Source organism: Cloeon dipterum, chromosome X, assembly GCF_949628265.1.
Source record: "Cloeon dipterum chromosome X, ieCloDipt1.1, whole genome shotgun sequence".
In the NCBI taxonomy this organism is placed as follows: domain Eukaryota; kingdom Metazoa; phylum Arthropoda; class Insecta; order Ephemeroptera; family Baetidae; genus Cloeon; species Cloeon dipterum.
Window position 1 is genome coordinate 18,951,827 of NC_088790.1, and position 12,308 is coordinate 18,964,134.

At 37.3% G+C, this 12,308-nt stretch overlaps 1 protein-coding gene across 2 annotated transcripts; it reads right to left on the reverse strand.

Annotated features, from left to right (window-relative positions):
- Window positions 1–578: 578 nt before the first annotated feature.
- On the reverse strand, window positions 579–10,162 carry Nagk (N-acetylglucosamine kinase). Of its 2 annotated transcripts, none has more exons than XM_065493567.1 (7): window positions 9,964–10,162; window positions 5,360–5,444; window positions 5,207–5,305; window positions 4,521–4,773; window positions 3,451–3,574; window positions 2,798–2,972; window positions 579–1,452 (listed from the first exon to the last, which is right to left on the reverse strand). In XM_065493567.1, the coding sequence occupies exons 1-7, from the start codon at window positions 9,993–9,995 to the stop codon at window positions 1,108–1,110; spliced, it is 1,113 nt and encodes a 370-aa protein (XP_065349639.1). In that variant the 5' UTR covers window positions 9,996–10,162; the 3' UTR covers window positions 579–1,107. The 2 variants fall into 2 exon arrangements, with proteins under 2 accessions (XP_065349639.1, XP_065349640.1); XM_065493568.1 differs by having other exon boundaries at window positions 579–1,437; window positions 9,964–10,161.
- Between the last annotated feature and the right edge of the window lie 2,146 nt (window positions 10,163–12,308).

A 12,308-nucleotide genomic window follows, 5' to 3' on the forward strand; every position in this document is an offset into this window, starting at 1 on the left:
GAACATATTTATTTATTCTTTTTAAAATTGAAAGAACTTGCCTTTAATTTTAATTAATTGGACAAAAATGAAATGTATGCCGCGGATATTGTGGTTTTCCGAGATTATTAACTTGTCCCCAGAAGTGAACAAGCCCTATTTGAAGTTTGCTTGAAACTAGACTGAAAAATCGCTTGAAAAGCTCCAATACGCTGCCCGATGTTTTTGATTTTAAAAAAAATGAATTAAGACATGCCTATTAAGATTGATTGATGCACTCAAAGAGGTCCATACAGTTCCGTTAAGTTTTAGAGTTAATTGGATATACCTCCATAAATACTGTGTCTGGTAATTTTTACTGAGTTTTAATTTTTTTAATAAGTGATTTCTCTCTCAGCTTATTGTTGCAGCAAGGTTTTCAACAACTGCGTTATGTTTTGTGATACATTTATGCAGCATGCAATACTGCAGCGTCGCGCAGGTTGCCTATTCAGCTTTCCAGGCAGGCGCTAATGCAACAATAAGAAATTCTTTGACCTAGCAATTCAATACAGAATCGCGGTTTACAACGATTGGAAATTGAAATGAGGCCAGTTAGAAACAGGACAATAGCATAATTTATTGAAATATTTTACGTTTAAAACTTGCCATGTGTTTATATTATAAAAATAGACAGCTTCAACATGGTACCTGCACTAAAACATGGGGTTTATAACTCTAACTTAACATTTCAATGCTTAGCAAATAACTCAATCTCAAAATTATTCATTACTCTCTACTATACAATTCACTGTGTTGGGTCAACTCACAATTTTAACCTGCGCATTCGGTGCAACAACATTTTTTTAAGCCTTACTCTTAATGAAAAGTGCGCAGCATACTTCAAAAATCAAATGAAAATCCACACCTTATTTGTAATCAGGTCAAAAGATTAGTTTGTAAATCTTGCCATCCACGTTTGTAAAAACCATCCTCGTTGGCACAAGTTGGAATGGAACTTTTCGAGAGGAGCTTGAAATTCTCTAAATACATTCTGTGTATAATTTCATTTAAAATCATATATAAAATTTTTCTCTTGGACGACATTAACATGAATTTTGTAATTCAATAATTTGATTTTCAAGTGAGCTATTGAACTTTGGCGTGGCCGTTGGTGACGTGCGTGCCGTTGGTGTCTCCGTTCATCTTGGCCACACCGTTGGCCTGCTTCTCCTTGTGGTAGCTGAAAAAGACCTGGTAGTTGCTGGTGTAGTCGGCAGGGAAGTCGGCGTGCACCATTCTGGCCGCCAGGTACGTGGCGCCGACGGCCGCGCTGCTCCTCAGCTGTAGCAGGGTCAGCTCCCTGATCTCAGAGTGCGCCGCCAGCTCAGCCACAAAGCCGGGCTGCAGGTGTTCCCAGCTAAGCCACACCGAGCCAACGCAAACTACTGGAAGACCGCCCGGCTGCTCCAGCAGTTTCTGGAATAGAGGTTGCTTCACGCGTGATTATTTTTTCTACTGTATAAGGTACTACAGAATTATCTACAAATTAAAAACAATTAAAAAAATAACATGTTGATTTGCATAGACGTATTTAAACAATCTGCAGAATGTTGTCAATTAATTGTCTGCTTTGATTCAGCATTTTATGGATTGGAATAAATAACCGGAAGTTTTATTTATAAAGCTTTAAATCTCTTTTCAGGATAGACGAAAAATCACTGGACATGGTTGTATAATTACGACGGATATAAAGAGCTGATAAAGTGTCTAAATCTGAATTATTTGCATATTTAGTGATTTTCTTTGTAGTTTTAAATGCATTTAATAAACACGAGCTTTCTTTAAGGCTTTTATTGTTGTAAAACAAAAATATTTAAAAAAAAATGGCTCTCGTGCATCATGTATTGTACTGTTTTTTCGTTTTTTTTTTATATTTTTCATTCTCCACTTTTAAAATGTCCATAGGGTTCAATGGAAATTAAACTTGAATATTGCAAATCGGTCTCCATTGCAAATAAAATTCAATCGGCTTTTTATCAAAGCTCAGATGGCCACTGAAAATTTGTAATAAGAAGTTTAATAATAGTGAATCTGGTCGGTGTAAACAACCAAAACAACTACAGAAAAATATATATATAGCATCTATCTATAATGCTTTCTAAATGAAATATTATCTAATTATGGGGACTAAAAATAAAATTAAAAAGCTGAATTCTATAATTTACTTAAAGTATTGATTTTCAATAAATCATGCTGTTTTATCACAAAGAAAAAAAATAGCTCATTGGGGGAACAAACCAATGATTTTAATTGTTTAGATGATTGCTAGCATTTTGGGTTCCAGGAATACATCAGACAAATTGTGTCAAACAACTCCTTCTCGGCCAATTTTGAATTCTCAGAAAGCAAATATTTCAGAAAATGCCAGATTCAATAAAAAAATAAATTTGTCAAATCTAAACATCAGGAGATATTTTTAACATAAGAAAAGGGAGGCAAATAATCTTGGCTTTTCCGTATTGTATGACTTAGGTAAAATGATTAAGACTAAAAAATGCATTTTGTCGCAACTTTCCAATGTTTAGAAGAATAAATCAATTATTGACTGAACGGCATGAAGGAAATGATTCACAGCTTATTTATTTTTCTATGCTCCAATTGTTTTTCTTTATCTGAAAAACTGGTGACATAACAAAAAATTCCATACCATAATTATTTATTGCGCTGTGTCACTTCAAATCCCTTGATGAAAATACTTAATATATATTGTTCTGAACGCTTGTTACGCCAAATGTAAGCTTTTACATTTGAGGGGAAACCCGGAAAAGATACACACCTTTTGTACTTGAGGCCAGACGGCGACGACGAATCTTGCTAGATCCCGACCCGCCTGTTGGAAGAGCCACTTGGAGAGGCCGTCACCTTGACTGGCTGCCAAGGATAACTTCTTGCACAGACTGGCGAAGAACGACTTTTCGAAATTCGTGTAGCAGTGTTGGAGCAGGCCGAATCTAAAATATTTTTCACATCTGATCTAAATGCCATTCAAAGACACGTCGTAGAGTTTATTGTGCTACTAGCAGCGAGAGCAGGGAAAGCGAATTTCTCCAAAAGCCAATAAGAGCAATGTAGCAGTGGTTTTCTTTTTCATTGCTGCCTTGAGTGGCATTGCATAAGCTTCGCGTTCGAAAATAGACAGCGAGATTCGACTGTTCAATCGAATGATGGAATGTCATTTTTAACCATCACGATTTCTAACTGCAAATATGGCTGCTACAAAAGTACAAAAGGTTTGAATTGCGAGAGGCAAAAATTAAAAGAAATCCCTTCTCTTCCATTTTGAGTATAATTGGGAATATTATTTCAAAACTTGTCACGTTCCTTGAGTTTTTTTTTTACTAGTTATGATGCACGCTAATTTTTATATTTTTTTATCTGATGAGAAAATGGAATGTGGCGAAAATTTCTTAAAAAGTGCACGACGCATACCTGTCTGTGATGGAAAAGTGGTCCTTAATCAGCTGCCAGACAAGGTCGGTGCTGTAGGGTGTGTCTACCAGACCGTCCTCTTTGTCGAAGCACGTCTTGATCGCCTTGTGGGAAATCCAGTAGCCTGGAATGCATCGGCGAGAAGTGCGCGTTTAGTACCAAAAGCAACACAAGTGCATGCATGATTATTAGCACGCGGTGGCAATGGTCTGGTCTGCTCTTTCACTCCGGCAGAAAGTAATTCATTCATGCTTCACTTGAAAGGCGTAACTGTACTTTTTATTTATTTGCCTTTTACTCTCGGTTTACAGCCTGCCTTTCTTCTCTCGCGGTTTCGAATCGATCATTATTTCGATAAGCTGGCTGCCACGGCTGCTGCGGTGCGTACGTGATTTTTCGCAACAAGTGCAGGAAACCAGGGTTAGAAAATCGTTTCCGAAGCCATTTTTGCCGGCATCGCGCAGCGGAAATTGAATTCGCAGCGGGGCACGATAAAAGGAAACCGTGCAATGACTCTTCTTGCGTCCGCTCCTCACCTCTAATGGAAGCTTGTCGCTGGTAAATAAATTATTTTGACTCTGCTGATGTCATGAGCCAGTATTTTGCGTATCATGCCACTACCATATTTAAGCAAAGTTCTAGCAAAAATTAACATTCAAAGTCATTTTATTGTGGATCAGCAGAGCAACTATGATCCACATTTAATTAAGAATCATTATAATACTAATTATTAAAATTGCTAATTATAATTCTAGCGAGCATTTAACGGAAAATTCCAAAATGTAATTTGAAAAAGAAATACCAAAATATTTAAAATCATAATGACAAAACTAAAATTTAGGGTTATGTTTAGAAACTTTCGTCAGTACTTTACCGGCTTTGCTAAAAAATACGTTTTTTATACATCCTTGTTTCACACCTTCAAGTTTGACCCACACAGCTGGCCAAGCTCTCTCTGCTTTAAATCAGGTTTAGATTTTTTTATCTACCAAAAAAAGTATCAGGAGCATTATTTCCTGCATTTTTATAGCCAACGAGGACACGTAGGAATTCAAAGAAATATAATATACCGCTGCCTTCATCGCCGAGCATGTAGCCCCATCCGCCGCAGCGGCCCTCGGAGCCGTCGGGGTTGAGGAGGAGGGTGTTGGAGCCGGTGCCCGCGATGATGACGAGGCCGCCGTGCTCAAGCGCGGTGGCCACAGCGCCCACAGTGTCGCTGCACACGTGGTACACCTTGCTCAGGTTGGGGTACGCCTCTTGCAGACCGTCCCGCAGCTGAGCGTTGCCCAGGTCGTCCTCGCAGCCGCTCAAACTCAGACCCTTTTCGAAGCGAAATTGCATTAATGGGACACATTCCAATACACCTAGGGGGAGTGGGTGAATTTGCGGATTAATTTTGTGATTACTTTGAAGCTTTTGAGTTGGAAAGTATTTTCCGTTCGTTCTGTTCAAAACATTTAAATTTGTGGTAAGGTGTTTTTTTCGAATCTGTGATTTTTTTAAATGGTAAAAATATTGGTAAAACCAAATGGAATAATTAAGTAAAAACTAATAAAGTCAACCTAATACCTAATAGTTAATTAAATTAAAGAAATTGCTAATGAGAAATTAAAAAAATACATGTCTATATATACCGTTTCATTCTACTGATTAAAAATTATTTCGAAACAAACTTTTGTGTTATTTGGAGCATTAATTTAAAAACTAAAATTTTATTTGACGGATTTGATGAAGATTTTATAATTTTACGTACAAGGGCGGCCAGGGTGGTGTCCTCGGGCAATTTGGCCGTCCTCTTCGCCAACTGGACCATGTTGAAGATTCTCTTTTGGCACTCCACCATGCCTGTCAACTGAGGCCGAAAGTCAGCAAGCCGTTTTAGCGGCACTAGTACGGGTGTACTTACGTAATGGTTCGTTCCAGGGCCAGCGCACTCCACCAGTTTAGATCCTAGTCCATTGTAGAGCGCAATTTTTGAGTGCGTAGCACCTCTGCAATCAAAGAGATTTACTTGAGCCTCGCAATGCTAATGAGTATTTTTTCATGACGTTTACTGTTATGAGGTATTGCGCAATTGTGTAAAATTTACATTTAAATTAACTCGACGGCGAGTGTTGAAATGCTGCAAAAAATAATCGAGATGGACTTGGTAAACTGATGAAAAGTCCGTTTGGCTGGCGTGTTCATGCGGGTCGAGACCTTTATACAAGTCTAGCCATGATAAAGTGAATATCAGTAGGTCACCGTCGGCAGAAAAATTGCTCCAAAATGCGTGCAAGTCAAAGTCCATTGAATAACATCCAACCAAACGTGATGTAACTGAAAATTGAACAGCTCGAGGCGCTATTTACTCGGCGATCGGCATAAAAAGTTGCAAAAAAATGGCAGATGAGTTGAGCAAGCGACACAAAAACGTCAAATACGTCGCTCTCGAGGGAGATGGTTATTATGGTCGCGGTATTATTTGCATATTGATGCGTGCCAAACGAGGAGGATAGTGGCTGTGAACTCTCTCGTCACGAGCGATTCTCTTACGTAAGAATTGGACGCATTAATCGACTCGGAGGCTCGTCCCTACTATGCGAATTGACATTACCACTTGGCTCCATCAAAATTGTGCCGGCTCAATAAACTTCACATTAAAAGCAATCAGTTCGAATTGCGTCTCTAGCCTTGGCCAAAATTTATCTCCAACAAATCATGCGGATTTCGACCCTCGCTGGGTCAAAGTCGACAGCTCCACTCGCGTTGTCATAGAACTCTTTCATGTCCAGTTCAATCTGAAAACTACCTTTGAGTTGCCGACAAACATTTGAAATTAGCAACTTAAAATACTGTTTCATCAGCTTGTATTTTAATTTTATTTGCATGTTTACAGGAAAATAAGAATCAACAAAAATATCTTAATTCATTGCACAAATATTGGCTATCAGGTATTCATTTAAAACATTTCCTTTTTTAAAAAAAATAGCTTCAACTTTAATAACAAAGACGCAAAAGTAAAATCTCGTGTGCATGTTGCCGCGTTTGATCAAAGCGCGATGAATCGATCGGACTTACATTTTCCCGTGTTGGTCAACATGACATTAGTACAAGGCCGATGTCGTTTAATATTCACGCCTAATTATTTATTTGCTCCATTTTCACACTCGCAGTGACAAGACCTGACTTTTTGCGAGCAAGGTCGTGTGGGTGTGCCGTGAAACTACGAGCTCAACACACATTACAGAGCGTACGTCGTTCAGCATTCGGACAGAACTTGTTATCTGATGGAGAGCGGCTATATTAATACACAGCATACCTCAATCAATTAGCGCACGAGGCAGCAGTTTTAAAATTCATGGCTCAGCAATCTCTCTAGCATAAAATGTTGTTGTGTCACATGTTGGCGTTAAATGCCCAAAACTTTCACTGCCTCAGCCAAAGGGGCAGTGCACTGCTTGTTCATTATCGCGAGCCGATTGTTTGGAGATGGAAATTTAATGCTCTATACGACAACGAGCCCGAGCCGTGTCAGTCGCCCTCGCATTTCCTGCATCTTTGTCCCACCCACGGCGAATATAGCACATTAAATGGTCTGTAAATGAAATGCACTGGAAACAACAATCCCTTTATTCAAGAGGGGAGAAGAAATTGTTTATTTAATTCATTCTGGAACTTGATTTTTTTAAATGAGAGTATTTCAAACACAAACTAAATAAAAAGCAAATTTTCTCGTGATTTAAATTTTTTATCTATCTATAAGCACAACAGTTGCCCTGTTATTCCATAATAAAATAAATTCGTAAACTTATTTTGGCTGATTTTTCGTCATCGTTAATTGATATTTGTTGAATTATTTGTACCATTCTTACGTTTATTGATTATGCCTAACCTGAAACCTGATAAGCAATCAAATCAACGTCTCTCCTAAATTAAAAACATTTACAGGGATTAGAATGCTCAAAGCTATTTTTAATGATAATGCGTATCACTTTTAATTATCTTTCATCAAGTTTCTACCTTTTTTAATTAAAAATAAGCAATGCCCTACTCTCTTTCAAAGTATTTCAACACGAAACGTATATTTGTAGTCTCAATAAATAATTAAACCTCATTTGATAAGACTGTTGTGGAACGCATGTATATCAGTTGGCTTCGTTGCTGTACCGCGTCGTTAAATTTTATTTGATTGATATCATGAACGCGTCTTAAAGTGCTACTCATGTCGGGCTGATTGTAGCTTTAGTAATTGTTGAAGACGACACACACACTTGCTTAGCGACAGGAGTTCAAGATTTTGACGCGAGATAAAATGAACATTTCTGCCCATCAGACAGAAGATAAGTTGCGCCAGACAGATATTGATGATGTTTGCGAATTTTTGAGCATCTTAGAACTTTTCAAGAACGCTTACATAATTTCCTAAGAGTGGCTATCGCTGCACGAGAATATTCTATATTTGATTTAGACTGATTGTAAAATTGGCACGTTTGTAAGTTATCGATATTCTTCAGGTGGAAATTCTCTAGTTGCTTTGCTTCCAGATTACCAAGAAATTGAATATTCTGGCCACAAAATGATATTTTCAGGCGCGTTGAATTTTCAATTGAACATTAAGTAACAATTTAGCTGTGGCAGCAGTTTTCATTATTTATTTATTGATTTTTAACCTTTATCAAGATCATTAATAAATATATATAGTCTTTCAAATGATGAACCTATTGAGCTATGAACGTTTTTCCTGGGATGGGCATGGGAATAATTCGGTTTATTGCAGACCAGTTTTTTGCGGCTAGTTTCTCCCGGGTTTTTGCAAACAAATTTTGCAGCTATTAATTTTTACCTTTTTAGCTATTTTGTCAACTTTTTAAGGCATTTTTTAGATAATTTTATATTTACAAAAAAATATTAAAAATACTGAACGCAGTGAATGCCAGATTATCATATAAACCGTTTAACATATTTTTCAATGGAAAAACTGGTCAATATATCGAGCTCTTTATGTTAAGTGCAATAAACCGCACAAAAACTGGTAAAAAAAAACGCAAAAAACAAGTTTGGGAAGCTCCCCGGGAGATTCCCAGCCCCGGGTTTTCCTCAATATAACTTTCCTTATCTCCCAGCGAAAATTTTCATCGTCTTTATGCTGGCTATATATCTTCCCGCACATGTTTGCTGCCACCTCTTACGTCAGCAGTGCGTCTTTCTCATACAATGAATGCTAGGTGGAAAACCTCTTGTGTGATCGCTCGGGCACACGCCAGACGTAAGACAGGTGGAAACATCAGCGCCGATTAAAAACAAACAACTCGGTTTCCGTTGCGAGGTTCGCACCTGTTCAATAATATGTCTAAGTGAAGAGAAACTCTCCAAATCGCTAACGAAAACAGCGGTGAAAGACACTCTAACGCGATCGGTTCACAGAGAGGCACTTCGCAGCACGCAACTTGTTATTTTTTACTCTAAGAATAATTAGCATTGTGATAACTTGTCTTGCTTTCAACTCATTCACGCGAAGCAGCTCATTTTCATATTTTGTTTTTCATTGTTGCTTGATCCTCTAGATTTAAGAGATGTAACAAATAAAAAATTAGCTCAAAAGTTTCTAAGAATTGTATTTTTTTAATTGATACCAATGTTTCCACTTAATTTAGAAAATCGTATTTTCAAGGTGATCGTTACAATTATCGACAGTTGGTAGTTTTCATTTAGGATTACATTGGAACTTTCGGATTACTTGATTCTATCTACGCGTCAGAAATGACATTTAAAATATAAACCCGCATGGAATTTAAGAACATAAATCTTCCTGCTGCGCAATCAAGCTTAAATTCTTTTCAATTGACGCGCTAACTGGAGCGATTTATAAGCAACACCCGACTATTATTTTTAATTCCGAATCATCTGGAACGTCCAGACAAAAATTAATGGGATGCCCTCCATTATCCTCCAGTTCATAGCCTCCTAATCATTTTTTTTTTATTCAAATTAAAGCGATAATTTTTGTTAATAAAAATATTTAAAAAATTATCAAATTGATTAGCTCCAAAAGGATATTTCAACAATTAAAAGAGAATTGGTATTTAATTTCACCATTTGTGCAATGATAAACTCTTTTGAAAAGTTAATTTTCGTATATCTTTCCCGCAATTTTCAGCTATCAAAGCTCATAGCAAATCGTACGTGTGATCTAGCAAATTTATCAGGTCACTTCTATGACTGTAATAATTATTGCTATAATAAAACTGAACAAAATCCACTACTTATTGTTAGCACTCGAGATTTGTGCGCTTGGAGAAGGATAAAAGTATCTAGTGCTGCGGTTGTAATTTTAGCCTGAGCAATAATACGGGAGCACGAGAGTTGAGGCGCATGCCTGCACTCAACACTACGACCTGTACTGTGTGTTTGTTGGTGTGCTGCATGCGGCCAGCTCGAAACACAAAAAAAATATTGAAAGGAATCAACCAACCCTACAGTCAACAGTGCCCGCGACCAAGTGTGCGAAAGTCACTCGGCGGAACTCACCCTTCGATGCCTCCGAATATGATGTCCGACATTTTTCGCGCGCCCTGATTTCTCCCGTCCTCTGTGCCAAAAATCGATGCAGTCCTGCTGAATGGCGATAGTAAACTGCGGCTCGTCTGTTTCGGCTCCTTCGGGCTGCTCGGCGGCGCTTTCTCTGCCTGCGAGGCGCGGCGACCACACTGCTGGCGCAGGCTATTGAGCACGGCTACGGCGCTCGCTGCCACTCCCCCACTCACAGCTGACGCCCGAGGGGAACGGGGGACAGCACTGCGGCCGCCGACCTCATTGGCTCCCACTGTCTACTCCTTTTCCTCATTGACAAAAGGGTTTAAATTATTTAATGCACCTCTTTAGCTTTAAATTCGCTTCACAGCACTGTGTTAATCTTGTGAATTAAGTCTTGTGGCAGGGGAATAAACCTTTCTTTTCCTGCGCTCTTGTAATAAATATAATATCTCCGTATGATTTAAAGTAAGAGGAAAAAGGTCGGGATAAAACACAATAATTTTCATTATGTTAAAGGACCTTCTTGTCCTCGTTACGTATTTTAATTAAAAAACAATTATTAATATTTTATATGAGCCTTAAATTATTTTTTGATAACAATATCCATAATTAATTAACTGATATGTTAGATAAGTGGGTTGTTGACAAGCATTATTTATTTTTAACTACATAAACTATCAATGTAATACAGTATTATATTTAACAGTTTGATACATCATCTGGAACATTTTAAATATTAGGGCAGTAAAATTATATTAAAATTTACTCATGTCTGCAAATTCTGAACTCGCTGTGAAGCATCCTGAAAAAAAATCAGAAGTGGCTTTTTGTCGCTTTTCCTTGCTTGATTTTTACATGTAAAATTATGGCTTATTGATTGAAGGTCACACTCGAGGATTTATTCATAGTAATTAAGTCGTCATTGCATTTATGACAGTTTTTTTGTCTGTCAAAACGGCAGCCCTATTTCATGGAAAAATTTAAAAAACTTATCTCTTTTAGCCGCCCGAAGAGTGTCACGACAATAATACAAACACATAACAATGTATTTTAAAATAACTTTTCTGTTGAGTACAATACGTATCAATCATTAAACCATAAGGACAAGGCCCGGAATTAGGACATAATCGTCAAGAAACTATAAACGTTTTAAAACTGTTTTCGTCTTGTCCGCGTATGTTATAAAAGGCTCGCATTATTATTTCTTAGGGAGAACAGTCTAGGAAGCAATCGTCAACTAGTGTTAGAGAACTATGAATCCCAAAACGAAATATTATCCCACAGCTCGCTCGCGATTTTTAGGTAAGCTTTTCTGCATTGAAATATTTTTGTAACAAAAAGTGATTGCTACGATAATATTATTTCCAATTTTCCACTGTTTTCATCGATTTTTATCTAATACACTTCTCTGAAGCATAAAAATATTGTAAAATAGGATTTTGAAGAGTGGCATAATATTGTTTTGCCGGTCTTGCCTGATTATTATGAGTTTGCGAGACGCCGTAATATCTTTCCTTTTAAAATACAGAGAGCGCGCGCGTTAGTTAGTTTTTTTTGCCAGAAGAGAATACAGGTTTTGCATTCTTTTTTGACCAGCGACTGCAGGTGATTATTTCGTGAGTCGATAACATAAAGTTCGTTGCATTTCCAGACTCCCAGGAATTTCGCTACTTTAAAAAAATAGTTCAAGTGAGTATAGTATATTAGCTACTTCCATATATTATCTTTGCCGCATAGACAATAATTATTTTTAATTATCTGAAAAATAATTATTAGATAATTAGTGGCTTTGTTAGTGAATATTATATTATTGCCTATAGATTATACGGATTTTAATATGGAATTATAACGATGTTGATGTTTATTGTTTGTGCCTATATAGAAACGTATAACGACTTAAATTACTCGCTGTGTTATATAACAACAACTACTTTTAAATCTTCGATAATTCCCTCCGTGAAAATTCAGCCGAATTGCCTGTTTGGTTTTGCCTTTAATCATTTTTTGGGCTAAAAAAGGCTTCCATATAGCGTTGACGTAAAAGAAGCAAAATATAAAAATATGCAAAAATACTGACTAAAATCTGAACTAAAAAATGTCATGTCATTAAGCACCTGCGAGAGTTCACCGTGCAATCGCATCAACTATAGTTCGCAGTTGAAAGTAAGGCGCATCTTCTATAATTATTATGGCCGCTATTATAGATCATTTTCCCCACCTCGTCCTCTTCAGCTTTTTTACTATGGTGAGTGCGCAGCAATCCAAAAATTGCCTCGCGATATCCGTTTATTGCCAACGTAAAAACTCACAAAATTATTTTAAGTTTTGAACATGTACCG

Excerpts from the sequence above, each read along its gene's own strand:
- Nagk (XM_065493567.1), bottom strand. The coding sequence starts at position 9,995 with ATGTCGGACATCATATTCGGAGGCATCGAAGG. Across the intron at positions 3,575-4,520 it reads GCTCGGCGATGAAGGCAGCG|GCTACTGGATTTCCCACAAG; the intron begins GTATATTATATT and ends GATGCATTCCAG. Across the intron at positions 1,453-2,797 it reads TCTGGCCTCAAGTACAAAAG|CAACCTCTATTCCAGAAACT; the intron begins GTGTGTATCTTT and ends TCACGCGTGAAG.